Source organism: Schistocerca americana, chromosome 1 (genome assembly GCF_021461395.2).
Source record: "Schistocerca americana isolate TAMUIC-IGC-003095 chromosome 1, iqSchAmer2.1, whole genome shotgun sequence".
Taxonomy (NCBI): Eukaryota; Metazoa; Arthropoda; class Insecta; order Orthoptera; family Acrididae; genus Schistocerca; species Schistocerca americana.
In genome coordinates, this window is record NC_060119.1 from 348,866,105 (window position 1) to 348,881,353 (window position 15,249).

The window sequence follows — 15,249 nt, forward strand, 5'->3', positions numbered from 1 at the left end:
AATTGCTAATTTCAAACAATTTAAAGTCCAGGATGGATTAACCCTCTCGTGGGCACATTTTTCTGAGCTTGTTACAGGTGACAGTTTGTAGTTCAGTGACTTGCTATGAACCACTATGTCATACTGTGCAAAAACAAAAAATTTTAGGCACCCATTATATTGAAAATTTATGTGAGAAGATGGCTTCTCTCAGACCGCGAGATGATACTATAAAATTTTTAGGAATTTTTTATTGTAAATAATTGACACTGCAAAACAAAATTAAAAAAATTTACATCATTGCTAGATTATCTTTTACTCACAAAACATTAACAAAAATTCAATTGCTGGATGTTATGCAGCAGTCTGAAACATGGATCTACACAGAAAGCAACATTACAATTTGAGCATATTTTTCTCATTCTTTTTAATTCTTTTCCTGTACTGCACATACAACAACATCTATACTTCACAATTTTCTTTGGCAGACGTTCACTCTCATTTGAAAGGTCTGAGTTCATCAGGAACACCAATGCTGTCTGCTTTTTTTTTTTTTTAAATGAATACAGCTGGACGTTGTTTCCTTTATGAGAATCCTGATAGTAGTTCTCTTGCCACCTGTAAACGGAATGTTAGCTGCTCTACATTTCCTGTGACTGGTGCATCCATTATAAACACATTCACAATGGCAGCATCAACCAGAAAATAAAAAATTCTGCACCACCATTTTAGCAATCGCTGTCTGGCTTCATATCGTTCTCAAATAGTTGTCAAATGCAACACTACATTTACTGTTTTTCAAAGATGAACACAATTCAAGTACAATCCTTTCACCAAGAGGAATATTGACAATATTGTCTTCCCCTTTTCCACAATAGATCTCGAAGTTCAGCAGATAGCTTGTCTTAGCATCAGCCCCAGGCACCAGGCCTTGTACCCCCTTTTTATAGACTTCATGGGCACATATTTTTTTATGCTCGATCTTTCCTTGAAGGGTATCATTGCTTCATCAACAGATAATCTGCCTGAATGATTATATGCCTCTAAGAAATGACCATTTAGGGCATCAGTCAGGGATCTCACTTTATATAGTTTGATATCCATGAGCACCCTTCCCCACTGCCTTCGTATTATAGTTCAGATGATGGTTTTCTAAAATTCTTTTGAACTGTTTTATAATCATCACTTTCGACGCTGATGCAGCTTGCAGAAGGGTATCTGAACTCCAGTAATTTGATAAATGTGGCAATTTGTGGATGCTCATAATGATAAGCAGCCCAATAAATGCTTTTATTTCAGAGTCTGTCGTGTTCACCCAGATCTTCCTTCTTACAGGTGTTTGAGCTCAGTTGAAAATTGTGTCGCCGTTGGGATCCATACAAGTTTGTTTGTTAGACAGTATTCTGAATGATATTTTATTGAAGATCTCAAGAAAATACTCATATGGACAATTCATTTTAGAGAATGCTTTCTTTAGCAATGCTAAGCTTTCTCTAACAGAAGCTATGTCTAAACACTGAAACACTGAGGCAGTGTTTCATCCCAAGCAGTTTCAGCACTCTCATGACTATCACTCAAAGCTGGAATTTTTTTTGACTGTGGGAATGAAACATTGTTTCCTACTGAAGGCACTTGTTGTAGAAAAGTAGGAGGAAATTGTGGGTGGATGCTCAGTATTTTACTTTCCTCATCAGTTGAAACATTGTCGGAAACTGACTCAGTCTCAGGAAGTGAAAAGAGGTATTCCAGCACATCTTCCTCTCTGGTAAAATTATTCTGCAATGAGAAATACCTAAGCTAAGTGAATATGCCTATTAACACATCAGTAAACATATCATCTACACAAAAAGTTTGAAATAGTGCCAGACATATGACCAACTTGGGCCGTGGGAGCAAATTTTACCACATGTTTACAACATATTTTTGATGTGTTAGAATTTACTAGCAAATTTCTTTCATGCATTAAAATATCGAATAAGTATTGTGGAGTTACTTACAAATGCCATTGTCTGCAGATACACAAGCAAAAATCATGAAATTACATCAAAACGACGTCTACTTGCCACCAGATGGAGCACAACAGACATATAGTACACCATCTGTTGTTGCCATAGTGACTGCTGGCAGCGGCGGGAATTTTCACATGTTTCTAATTCTAGTCCACAGATGGCAGCAACAGCTAGATGTGGGAATGTTAAGTCCTTTGTACCCTGGAGGATATTATAGTATGTGGGAAGATATCTTCCCATTGCCCATGAAAGGATTAACTACAGTATGGAAGGATGGATTACTACTCAGCACATAGAGGAGGCACTGGGTTGCATGAAAAGGACTTTGTCTGAAAGCTACATATTTTAGCAGTCCTTTACATTATGCCTGTCCTCAATCAACAGCACTTCTATGTGGTGAGTAGTAATCCATCCTTTCCATATTGTTGTTATTCCAAATCGACTTTAACCTTGTGTAATTGGTAATTATTTGGATAATCAAGACTCTACTTGCATAGACTTCGGACATGCTGGCTGACTGCAAGCAAATGAGGAAAAACTCAACTTGAGAAATTCATCTATACTAATAATGAAACTGTGAGACAGTAGTGTCTGTCTTCATGTTTTAACACGCTAATCTCAAAAACTACTTGACATATTTTTGTGGGGTTTCCACAGGTAACTGGAATGTAGCTTTATATAATCAAGATTGGATCACGGAGAAAAGATATTGTGACTTGAAGTTTTATCTAAACCTTTCATCTCTGTGTGAACTTGTTCATTTACAGAATTACTGAACAAAGTATCATGGGGCTCTCACAGGTAACATGAGCTTAGCTGGGGGCAATATATAGGCTTTATTTCATCAAAATTATGCTTTAAAAAATGGAAATTCAAAATTTTGTCTAAAAGCATCGTGTCTGTCCAAAAGTTCTAATCTCCAAAACTTCTAGAAAGATTTTCACAGAATTTTCACAGGTAATGAGAGCATAGCTTGGGGCAACATGTAGGTTTTATTTAATCAAAAGTGGATCATTGAAAAAGGTAGTATCATAATTTGAAGTTTTATAAATGCAAAATTGTGTTTGTCCGTTACCTTTTCATAATGAAACTGATGAACCAATTTTGTCGAAATTTTGTATGGAGATTGCTTGAAAGCCAAGGAAGAAAATATGCTACTTTGGAAAGTGGGTAGTAAAATATAGTTATTGATTTATAGAATATTAAACGAATTAGGGACATATATTTACTCTTTGAAAAATCTATTTATTATTTGACTTTTGAAATTTATCATGTTTTTGAATATGCTTTTATTGATTGATATGTTCTACATAATGTGATTCAGCATAAGGAATACAATGCTTATACAATCCTCAATGTTTGAAATCCGGATTTCTGTACTTAATATAATATATATGAAAGTAACTCTGTTACGTGTTCCTGATTAAACTGCCGAATCAATTTCGATCAAATTTAGTACGGAGATAGTGTGAACCCTGAGGAGAAATGTAAGCTACTTTAGAAAGTAAAAAAAAAAAGGAAAAGTCAACACTTAAAAGCCTGAAGTAGGGATGGAATACATTATTTACATCATTGAACATAGACCATGTTAAAAAAAATTATTCAATTTGTTGCGTAATGTACATACTGTATAATGTACAGCTACTTCAATAGCACGATGCATAGATGCACCAGCATGCTACACTTATCCAAACAGGCAGACATGTGGGAGTAGCTGACACTATTGCATGTACAATAGCTTGTTTACTTTCTTTCTTTCTTTCTTTCTTTCTTTCTTTCTTTCTTTCTTACTATCACTTGTCATAACAAAAATACTGATATGCAAGTGTAGCCGTGGGTAACAGCTGGACCTATCATAAGATACAAGTTGCCAAAGCATGATCCAAATTTGTTATGACATATTTTATGTGCCACTTTGACAGCAAATTGTGATAAATCTGCTGTACACTGAGCACTTCTTCAGCAACTAGGTTGTTGTTCCTCCAAACATTGAGCAGAATCACAAAGTTTCAGCATGGGGGTCCTCTTAAATCACAAGCAACAGTAAAGCAAACGTGTTTGTTACATCATATCTCTACTGATATGGAAAAACTAGCCTTTACAAAAGCATTGCTATCGAGCTGGAATGTGGTGTGGCTTTATGTAAAGCGTGTGTACGTACATCATGCAAAAACTTCATAAAAATTGGAGAGGATCGAGAAGGGATCTTCTTTAAATCTAGGCCACCTGACACGGAATGACCCAATACCAAATCAGGTTAGCCCGAAGCAGTATTATCCTGACAAAAACTCATGTTTTTCTAATTTTGTGACTGAGGTTGTGTCCTTATGGACTGGTTCATGCAGCTTTTTAATTTGATGATGAGAGAGATAAAATGTTGAAGGATTGATGCCTATTGTTATCACTAACATTCCTTGACATCATTTTATGCATTTTATTACACAATATCTTTTCTCAACACTTATTGTTTCTGCTTGGTAACATCCCATCTGCAAGCACTATCCAAGGACTTAAGTGGAGTTAGTTTAATATTTTGTGCATTCTCCCCAAAAGGGAATGCTTCTACCCAAGAGACCTGAAATCTTCCATGTTCACAGCTAATATATACAGGATGTTCCAAACCATTAGGACCAAATGTGTGTAGATAATAGAGGATTCTGAACTGAGTGTTTTGAGATAAGGAACCAATGGTCAAAAATAAGCATGTCAGTTGTTATGAACTCTTGAACAAGCAGTAGATGTGTGCACCACGTGTTTGTAAACTAATTATCTTTCACAGCAGAGTTCTGCCTGTAACATTGCCTTCAGAAGTGCAACCTTCAAACAGCCTGCAGTGGAGTTTACTTTTGTTTATGGTTCCTAGTTGTCTGTTGAAGATAGCAACTTTTCTCCCTACTCTCTTTAAAACCACATAACCTTTTAAAGTTTTATTCATTTTGTGGATGTATAATAATACGTGCATTGATATAAATTGTGTATTTGAAAATTATAAGTGCAGAATGGCAACTGTTTGCCCCATTGTTGCTATGGTCATTGAGTGGACCATTATATCCATGTGCAGTAAGTATGAAAGTCTAAATGTGGATTTAGAATGAATGTCCATGTTGTATATTAGAAATTTATGTTATTTTGCAATTTATGACAATATGAAATATTTACACAGATTCCATTTTTAGCTGTTCCTTTTTCTATATATCAAATAAAGAACACGGTTTATATAAATAAGTACTCCAAATTATTGAATGAGAAGACACATTTGTAGTTCTGTTTCTTCAAGAGTTCTACTTCTAGCATTTGTCAATGAGAAAAGCTGTGTTAGTTCAGATTTGTTCTAAATTTTAAGTATTTAGAAGAGGGCAGCAAAACAATGTCAGGAATTGTTTGTGTCTTTTACATTTTCAGTGGTTGCTGACACATTTTCCACTCCCTCATTTAATTGCTTCTAGAATAAATGTGATGAATGGAATGTGGTTCCATCCAGTATTCCTTCATGTTTCTTCAACTTGAATAACACTTCTGAATTTTTTTTAAAAATATGTTGTTATTGATTACTTGTGGCATTTCCAATTTAAATCTGTGCGTAATTGTTGAATGTATCTTAACTGTTTCTTTTTGTGTAATAACAAACTTGCTGACGCACTAACATTGTTCAGGTTAGAATTTGTGATGATCATTTTGAAGTGGCCATGATCATAGTTTAAAATGTGAGGTAATAATTTAAATCTTCATTTACCACTCTGTGCTAAACTAAAGCTAGTCCAAACATGTATTTAAAAAAATTATCTGATTTGTTAATAGTGATATTGTGTGTTAGTTCTGTATAATGATATATATTAATGATATACATCCTATTTCACCTCCTTCCTCCCATATCCTTGTCACAGCTAGCTTCTGAACCCATTAATAACTTCCATTACTTTCTGTTGTTATAACTGTTACGTTATGACATTATTTCTTATTCTTCATAGCTCATATTAGAAACATTAGCTTTCTTGTACTTTTTCCTTTTCTTGCAATTGTATTGGTCGTTATTATTATCACCAGCAGCCATTTGACACTCACGGCTGGATTCAGGTCTCCTATAGACTTTCCTATGTGTTAAAATCTTGAGTTATATATATCCATGCACTCCCACACATATCCTAATATCATCTACGCATCTTTCAGTAGGTTCTCAACGGAATCTTCAGTTGTTTGACCAATAAATGACTTTCTTGATCTGTCGTATCATCCATTTGCCTGGTTACATGTGTGTCCTTTTTCTTGCATTCCTCTCTCAGCTCTAATCCATTTTGTAGTTTTTCTGTCTCTTCTAGTAATTCCCAGCAGGCATCTTCCATTGCATACTAAAATTAAAGACCCTCAGGTTTTGAATGTTTTGTACAAAAAAATCCAAGTCTCAGTACTGTAAGGCAAAACTTGTTTTTTAAAATCTTCATTTCACCCAAATCAGAAGCTTAATTTTAAAAATTGTGTTTAGTTTAAAAGTTCTCCATTCCGTTTCTCCTCTTCTCTTCATTTCTTTTTCTGTCCAATCAGTTGTAACCTTCAATTGCCCGAAACTCAAAAATTCTGTGACTTGATTGTAACTTAGTTCTATTTTAATCTCAGTGTGCTATTGTACATTATTAATTAATTGCCAGGTTTACATTCAAACTTTTCCATTGAGTTCTTTCGTGTACAGTTTAATTTTACTGTACTAGAGGCAGAGTGTACAGCATCATTATCAGAACAAGAGTAATTCATATATGCTTTATTAACAAACATCCCTTCTTCAGTTTCCAAGAATAAGGATGAGAAAACTGTCTCTGCTGAGGACAGTTTAGGTGGTACACATTTACCACAAGCCAGATGAAGTCCAGTGAAAGCTTTGACAATTATGTACACATATTCTTCGGTATACTATCGTAATTTAAATCAATGCCTTATTTCTCAAAAGCTGTTAATCCAGATTTTGTTTAAAATGTGTCAAATACTTGCTCAGTCCTATGATTTGTACTCATTGCTCCAGTTTATAATTTTATGTAGAGGAAAATTCACTTGAGAGGACTATAAAATTAAGAGGGGACAGAATGGCTGACCAGTACTTACTTCCAGGAGGCATTATTCTAAGCACTGCCAACACAAGTATAAAAATTACACAAAAAAAAGCCAGACTTTTAGAACTGTCATGTTACAACAATATACGTAGGTACATACAAAGGTACAAATAGCCTATGCTATTTTTGGAACTAGCAGTTCTGGAAATTAGGATAGTTTGTACTTTTATTTGTGTCTGTTGACAGCACTTACAATTTCGCCTGCAGAAGGGTAAATAATGGCCAGTATTTTGTCTCTTTGCTGTTTTCCAAGATCGTCAAAGACTTCCAAGTCATCCATCATGCTAGTTCCATTATTGATGGCAACTTGTTCTTTTTATCTAATTGAGATGTCTTCTTGGCTGTAAAGTAGAAAATTACAGCATTGTTCCAGCTTTGGGGAATTGTCTTCTGCAGGATTCCTTAACTAATTTTACAGGCACATTTTGTATTATTTTTCCTCCAGCTGTAATCATTTCTATTATAAATGCCATCACCAGGTGCCATTCCTTTCTCCATATCTGAAACTGCGATACACACCTTATCTGCCATTCCTTCTGAAATGTCATTATTTTCATTATTGTGTATCTGTATTTCTGATTCATTTGTTGAACAATTAAAAAAATGTGAAGAAAGTGTTTCTTTCTTTGTTTTCTTCATACACTTATTGTTTTCAGTTACTTCTTATTCCAAATTTTCATTGTCTTCTCACATCCTTTCAAAGCCATTTCCAAATAGTTCTGCATAATCCAATATACTTGTATTTTATTGTGTTTTCTGTGTAATTGTTTAAAGCTCTGGCCTTCATTTTGGTAATGGTCTACTTCTATTTCAGATTTTATTGCCCTTTCATTTTATTTTCCTTGTACTTGCACCATATTTCTTGTTGGCATAAATACCTTTGTTACACAACTGCCCCTTTCATCGATGCCTCTATAACACTCATTTTTTTAAATTCTGAACGTCTTGCTTTACTTAATGTTGTGTATATCTCTATTACTAAATACGTTCTTAGCATATAAATTTCCAAATCTCTGCCATACGAGTCCTTTTCCTCCCAGCTCTGTGTCTAATTGTAGTTTGTATTTACAAGTCTGTGAATCAGAATGGGATTCTCATTCTGCAGCGGAGTGTGCAAGGATATGAAACTTCCTGGCAAATTAAAACTGCGTGCCAGACTGAGACTCGAACTCTGGACCTTTGCCTTTCACGGCCAAGTGGTCTACCAGCTGAGCTACCCAAGCATGACTCACGACCCGTCCTCACAGCTTCAATTCTGCCAGTACCTTGTCTCCTACCTTCCAAACTTGCCAGTGAAAGGCAAAGGTCCCGAGTTAGAGTCTCGGTTTGGCACACAGTTTTAATCTGCCAGGAAGTTTCAAGTCTATGACCATTTGCAGTTTATAAAAAGTTTGTGGCTGTTGCCTCTGCATTGTCTTTATTGTTTGATAGGTTAATTTGTGACTCAAAGTGGACCTTTGTAAGTCTTTATTCACTTTTTTTTTCAAGTAGAATGTATTGAGTGCCAACATGTTATCCTTGACAAGTTCTACTAATATAATATCTGTGTCAAATTGTGATCTCTTCTCATTTCTGGTGTTGTATCCAAATTTCCCAACTGGAGAATCATTCTTGAGTTTTTGTTGTACTTTTGCATTAAAAACCTCCAATATTCTTTTGTATTGTGATTTGTGGTCATTTAACAGCTAAATAACGTACTTAAAGTTGTTGTCTCCATTTTATGCATAATATTTTGACGACCAACTCGGCGATCTTCAAGTGCTGCGAATTTTGCTGTTACACATACTTGCTGCCTGGACTCAAACCTGACTGTGAACTGTTGTTAGTCTCTCACAGCTGTTTATAGCCAGGTTCAGTTCCTGGCCCCCACTACACCTTTGATGCCCTTTTGTTTCTCAGAGCTCACCCTGGTATCCTGTGAAATGTAAATTCTCTCAACATTTTCCAACTCTGATGGCTGTCACGATTGAGGAGACTTTAATAAATTGAGTGCCAGACTCAATGTGTTCTAAATTTGTAGGCACTTTCTGAAATGTACTTATTTCCTATTCATCAGAAAATATTAGAAACAAACCGATGGTTTGAAGCAAATGCACTAAAATTTGCCAACTTGGAACCAATGTTTTTCTATCAATATGTGGTGATGTGGACCAGAAAATCTTCAAGAGTTCCTGGAACATTTAAACTCTATCAATTGTAATGTAAAATTCATGATAGAACTTAAAAAAAGGGCCATTTACCTTTCCTCGGTTTGTTGGTTAAGAGAAGAATGGATGGGCTCCTAGATCATAGTATATATCAGAAACCTACCACACTATCTCCATGCCCCGAGACATCACCATCCATTACAAAAAAATTTTGTGCAAAGGATTTTGGTCGATTGAGCTTGAACACTTGCAGACAAGGAGAGCATCACCAAACAATTACAACACTTATGAATAGTGTTCTGAAGGAACAGGTATTCAAATCATCAAATTGAATGGTCAATAAAGTCAAAATCAAGGGGTTGAGACTGAAGGAGAGAAGCCAAAAATTGCTTACCTACGTTGTGTTGGCCCAATATCCAGAGAGATTGTTAGACTCGTACCAAAATATGGCATCCAGTGTATTTCACTCCTTCAACTAAGATAAAAAGGATTCTTGTCTTAAAGACAATCTAAGCCTCTGAAAGCCAAATGTATGTCGCATTCCATGTGAATGCGGTCTGTCTCACATTGGGCCGACTATCGGGCCAGTTGAGGAGAGATGCAAATAATGTGTGTGACATACCTGACTAAAATAGCCAAGCAGGTCAGCTGTCGCTGAGCATCGCCTTGAATATAATTGTGAAATGTAGTGAAATGAGACCAGTGTAGAGATGCAAACACCACGTTTTTGGGACAACATAATTAAGGAGTCTGTCGAAATAAAGATGTCAAAAGCCTAATAAACAGGAATGGCAATTTCAATTGAAATAATGTTTGGGGTCAAGAACACAATTAAAATCTCATTGGCCATAACGTCCGCCAGAGTCGGAAAACACTGAGAGAATATGCATTCCATGGAACTTCAGAGTGAGCTATGAAAAACTAAAAGAGCATCAAAGGGTGTTGTGGGCATTGGGAATCAGACTCAGCTACAAATAGTTACATGGGACCTATAGTAGTTTCATCAGGTTGGGACCCAGGCAGTGAGTACACGTAATAGCAAAACTTACAGGACTGAAGAAGAGAGCTGGGTCAATAGTTGAAATATTGTGCATAAAAAGGAGACAACTTGGCGGAAACACTCTATTAATCAGTCATGGTGAGAAAACCTGTGAGACCACATTTAACTATTTTTGTAACTCATTGTTGAGGCCTTATACCTCCTTGTCAGAATACAATCACAGTGGTGTGTAGATTTGGATGATTTAAGTAGAATTTATTTTGTTGACTTTGGAATCAAGTCTTGCTGTTATGCCCAACATTTTTCAGTAATGGTGATATTGCTTTTTGTTATCTTGATGACTGTAAAGTTACATTTGATTTATTTCTGTCCCTCCATATTAAAACATGTGTTCTAATTCAGTTTAATCGTAATTTTTTGCCTTACTTCTGATAATCTTACTATATCCTCTTTGATTTTATTTAGTTTCTCTTCCAACTGCTCTAAACTATTGTTGAATCCTAAAATTTTGCAGTTCATTGTCTCAAAATAAAAGGCAGTTAAAGCTGTTGGAATGTTAAGGTATGTGGTGTCTCAGACATAGCCAAGTGTCAATGCAGCTGGTTGTGCTCTACATCCTGAAGCCACTACCTAAATTTCTGCAAGCAAGTGAGATGGAGCAGTGGTAAGACACTTATCTCACATTCAGGACGACAGTGAGTTAGATTTCCATCTGGCCGCCCAGATATAGGTGTTCTGTGGTTTCCTTAAATGGCCTGAGGTAAATTTGGGTTTGGTTCTTTTGAAAACAACATGGCCTGTTTCCTTCCCCCACCTTTCTCATTCAAGCTTGTGCTTTATCTCTTCCATGACAGAACATTAAACCCTAATTTCCCTTTTTTTAATATGCTTTCACTCATACTTTCCAGAATTTTCTTTGTGGTTGTAGGGGATCTGACATTCCTACCCACAGTACACTGCACTTACCAGGCCTTGACAAGTTTGAGAGGACACATGAGGAAAGCTAAACCTCAGCAAAGCTTTGTTTACAGTAGTCTCAGCCCAGATCTGAGTGCTCCTAGTTGGTGCCAATATGACTAGTTGACTTTCTAATCACATGTCAGTAGTGACCTTAGTTAATCTTCGTGAAACACATTTAGTCCAGAGAGTAGCAGACTTGGCTACTATGAGCTGCACGACATGCTCATCTAATTTCAATAATGGGATCGGTGCAGACTGGTTTCCTTAATCCTTAGAGATGTTATTTAGGACCCATTTCCTCATTCTTCGTAGTCATGTTTTGCAGCATATAGACACTTCTTCCTGGTAATGCTTGATTTTATCCTCAAGGAGCTACATTCAATATTTTTTACACACTTTATGTTTGTTGTGTAGACCAGCTCTGTATTGATAGGCAATGCTTTGCAAATGTAAATAAAGTAATTCTTAATTCTAGTTGTTAGTTACAGTACTCTACATTAGCCAGTTTGGGCTTGCGACAACATGTTTCTGTTACTGTTTCATAACAGGAGAGTTGGATTAAATGATTGTAATAGGGCCTAATATAAATTGCACTGAAATTTGGAGCTCTTGTGGATGAATTTTTTACACTTTGCTTTTTTTATGCTCAGATTTTTCAGAAGATTTGGTATAATTTTAGAAATCATTCACAGATGTACCTAAATCTTTGATGCTAATTATTTCTGACAAATATGCCATGTGCACCTTAACTTCGTCCACATCCCTGAAGGCTGTCTTTATGATGGGGTTTGCAGAGTGCAATGAATGAAGTGAATGAATGGACATTTTTAATGTATTGTTCAATCACAATTGTATTTTGGTGATTTCTCCATTTGTATTCATAATATTGATTTTTCCGCTACTTGTATCAGGAGCAAGAGCTATCAAACTGTATAAATAAATGCAAAATTTCTGTGACTACACACTGATAACTGAAAATTAAAACAAGTGGCTGTAGGCTAGTAGTGAAACAAATGAAGAGGACCTTCCCCCTCTCCTGTGTGTGTGTGTGTGTGTGTGTGTGTGTGTGTGTGTGTGTGTAGTAAAACATTACTCATATTTGCCACAAACCATAATTTTTTCGAAATTTCTTTCTTATTTCTTATGATTACCCATTTATTTTCAAGAAAAAGCTAGTGATGTAGTAGGCTATGGACTTACTGTCTGCTCCGTATCTTGTTTGTAAATGTTGCTTGAGCAATTTTTGGTTCTAGTATTATCTTCATTTTCACTTTTGAGCCTTATTTTTTTACGTTTAATGTTTTTTTATGTTATTGCCGCCACCACCACCACCACTACAGCCAAATTTGTTATTGCTGCTGCCATCTCTTACTGGGTACCCAGTCTTGACAGTCTTCCCAGTCTCCCACTTGCAGTCCTTGAGATTCCTTAATTTTGTGAACTTCCATATTCCAGTTCCATTTAGACCATCCTCTTTCTTTATCCATCTGTCCAAAGGTATTAAGAGAGTGTAGTCACCCAGAAATATAGATACACACAATGTTAACACTACCTCAACCTCTCACCATCGATGACCACGCTGTCTGGTCTCCTTCCCCAAACCAACCAACCAACCAACCTCTCACCATCTTCTAATGTTTGCAGTATCACAGTTCTTGCCAATGTTTTATATCACTGAAAATTTGAATCATTTTATTTTGAAATAAATTTGGTTTCAGCTTCTTCAATGATTTTTTGCGAAGCGATTATCATTGCAAGCATCAGATAGATGTTCTGACAAGTGGAAATGTTTTACTTACTGATATTCTATACAATGATAATGCGCTGTTTTATTTCACTGAGGTAAGTGGATTCAATTAAGAATTTTACTTATGATTTACATTCTTAATTTACTTCGTCTGCAGTTGCATCACTGGACATTTGAGAGACTGTAATACATATGTTACATAATTACAAATTTCAGTGCAAAATTTTCTTCCTCTCAGTCCGTCGGGTATTGTGTTAAGCTTATCTCTTTGTAACTTTTGGAATTACTTGCACAGGGCCCTAAGATTTTGCAGCAGAGTTAGTGTTGGTAAAAGTTTTTTACCCTCACTTTCCATTGGTAGTCCTTAAGTTTGATATCTTGGCCCCACTGCTGATCGAGTGCATGTTGGAAGATAAATCCCATTGTACCACACATTAGGGTTTCTTTGTATTCTTTCCACTTATGCAGGACAGGAAGAACAGCTGTTGAAATGCCTCTTGGAATCCTGTAATTATTTTAATTTTATCTTTGTGATATATGTAGGGACTGTAGAATATTCCCAAATTCTTCACTTAATACTGGTTCTTGATACACTGTAAACAGAACCGTTTGGGATAATTAACATCTGCTTCAAGAGAGTGCCTGTTCAGGTTTTTCAGCATAACAGTGATTTTACTCCTGTGACTCAAACTAACTTGATGCCGTTTGTGCTGCCCTACTTTGCATATGCTATGCATGCTGTTAGCCCTGTTTCATATGGGTACTGTATACATGAACTATATTTTAGGCTGGGATGTACACATATTTTGTGAATTGTCGGCTTTGTAGACTGACAGTATCCTACCAATAACCTGAAGTTTTCCATCTCTTGTACCTGTTACTGAGACTGTGTGATAATTCCATTTCATATCCCCAAAAATTGTTTAGACCCAGGTATTTGTGTGAATTGAAACTGTAGTCATGCTATACTAGCTTCTGTGCATTTTGTGAAGTGCACAGTTTTATACCTCTGGGCATTTAAAGCAAGTTGCCAGACTTGGAACCTCTTTGAAGTCTTACCAAGATCTGACTGGATGTTTGTGCAATATGTCATTATAAGTAGCTGCACCACCTACAGACTTTAATGATTTTGCAGCCAGAAGGCTCAAGAAATCTCATCCAAATCGAACACAGCATTATGAAAACATACTTCACATGCTAGAATGTACCTTTAGAACTTGGCTGTAGACATTATTGATTTGGTACCTGAGTACACTGTAAGAAAGAAGCAGCTTCAAAATACACCATGTCATAAAATATATGTGAGGATTCTCCACTATATCATGCAATAGCAGGGGCAAACAATCTTCTGAGTCTCAAATACTTAGGCATCAGCAGCAATGTAGTAAATGTATTCCACACCACACACATACACAAACACACACACACAAGTTAAGAAGCACAGTTGAATCTCTAGTTTAGGAACTTTAAGATGATGTTTCTTTCATTATGGCAAAGGGATAGATAATGTCTTATAATCCAGAGTTTGTCTTGGCCATTAGCTAATTGTTACTTCAGAAGACTTTCCTACAAATTCTGTCTTTCTTAAACCAGGCTTCAAAGTGACTTTCCATCTGCTCAGCATCTGTAGGTTGTACACATTCTGTTTGAATGAGGTATCACTCCATAATCATACATTGTAAGTTTTGATGGCTGGCACTGACGCCACTTAAAAGTTCTGGGCTATTAAGCAGTGGTCGATACATAAAACTTTCTCCTAACGTTTGCTCTCAGACTGCAGGAAGCATCTTCAGGGGTAAAATGACAAACTGCAGTTCGCCATTTTACCTCTAAAGATGTCTCCTGCAGTCGGAGAGGAAGTGTTCGGAGAAAGTTCTATACATCGACCATGGCCTAATAGCGTGGAACTTTTAAGTGAGATCACCCATTAGTTTTGCAGGTGTTTTATAATGTAATATTGTCTTTCCAAGAAAAATGAATGATAACATCTAATCTAAGCTACTATTGCAGTCTCCAGCAGTGGGTGACAACGAGAAATTTTTATAAAACCCACGTTATCATTTTCCATGTGGTGTTTAGGTACTTTCAACTGTGGAGTTTGAAGTGAAACATTTAGCTAATGATTTCAAAGTAAATTCGAAACAATTCATTTCCTTGATTTCATGTGAATTTGGACATTCTTTGCCTACCATACTTTTTTACTGGTCTATGAATTTAGTCGGGAAAGTACTTCTTGTAGAAAAGAAAATCTAGGGATGTAACAGCTGCTGCTGGAGAAGAGGTAAGAGAACAATTGCAGCATGTAGCA

General features: G+C 36.2%; 1 protein-coding gene across 2 annotated transcripts in view; it reads left to right on the top strand.

Moving 5' to 3' along the window:
• LOC124599534 (A-kinase anchor protein 10, mitochondrial) overlaps nucleotides 1–15,249 on the top strand; it is a 118,507-nt gene that overhangs the window by 18,575 nt on the left and 84,683 nt on the right. For both annotated transcript variants that reach the window (XM_047136086.1, XM_047136085.1), the window contains exon 4: nucleotides 12,913–13,036. In XM_047136086.1, coding sequence (XP_046992042.1) covers nucleotides 12,913–13,036 — 124 coding nt within the window. The remainder of the gene's footprint in view (nucleotides 1–12,912; nucleotides 13,037–15,249) is intronic.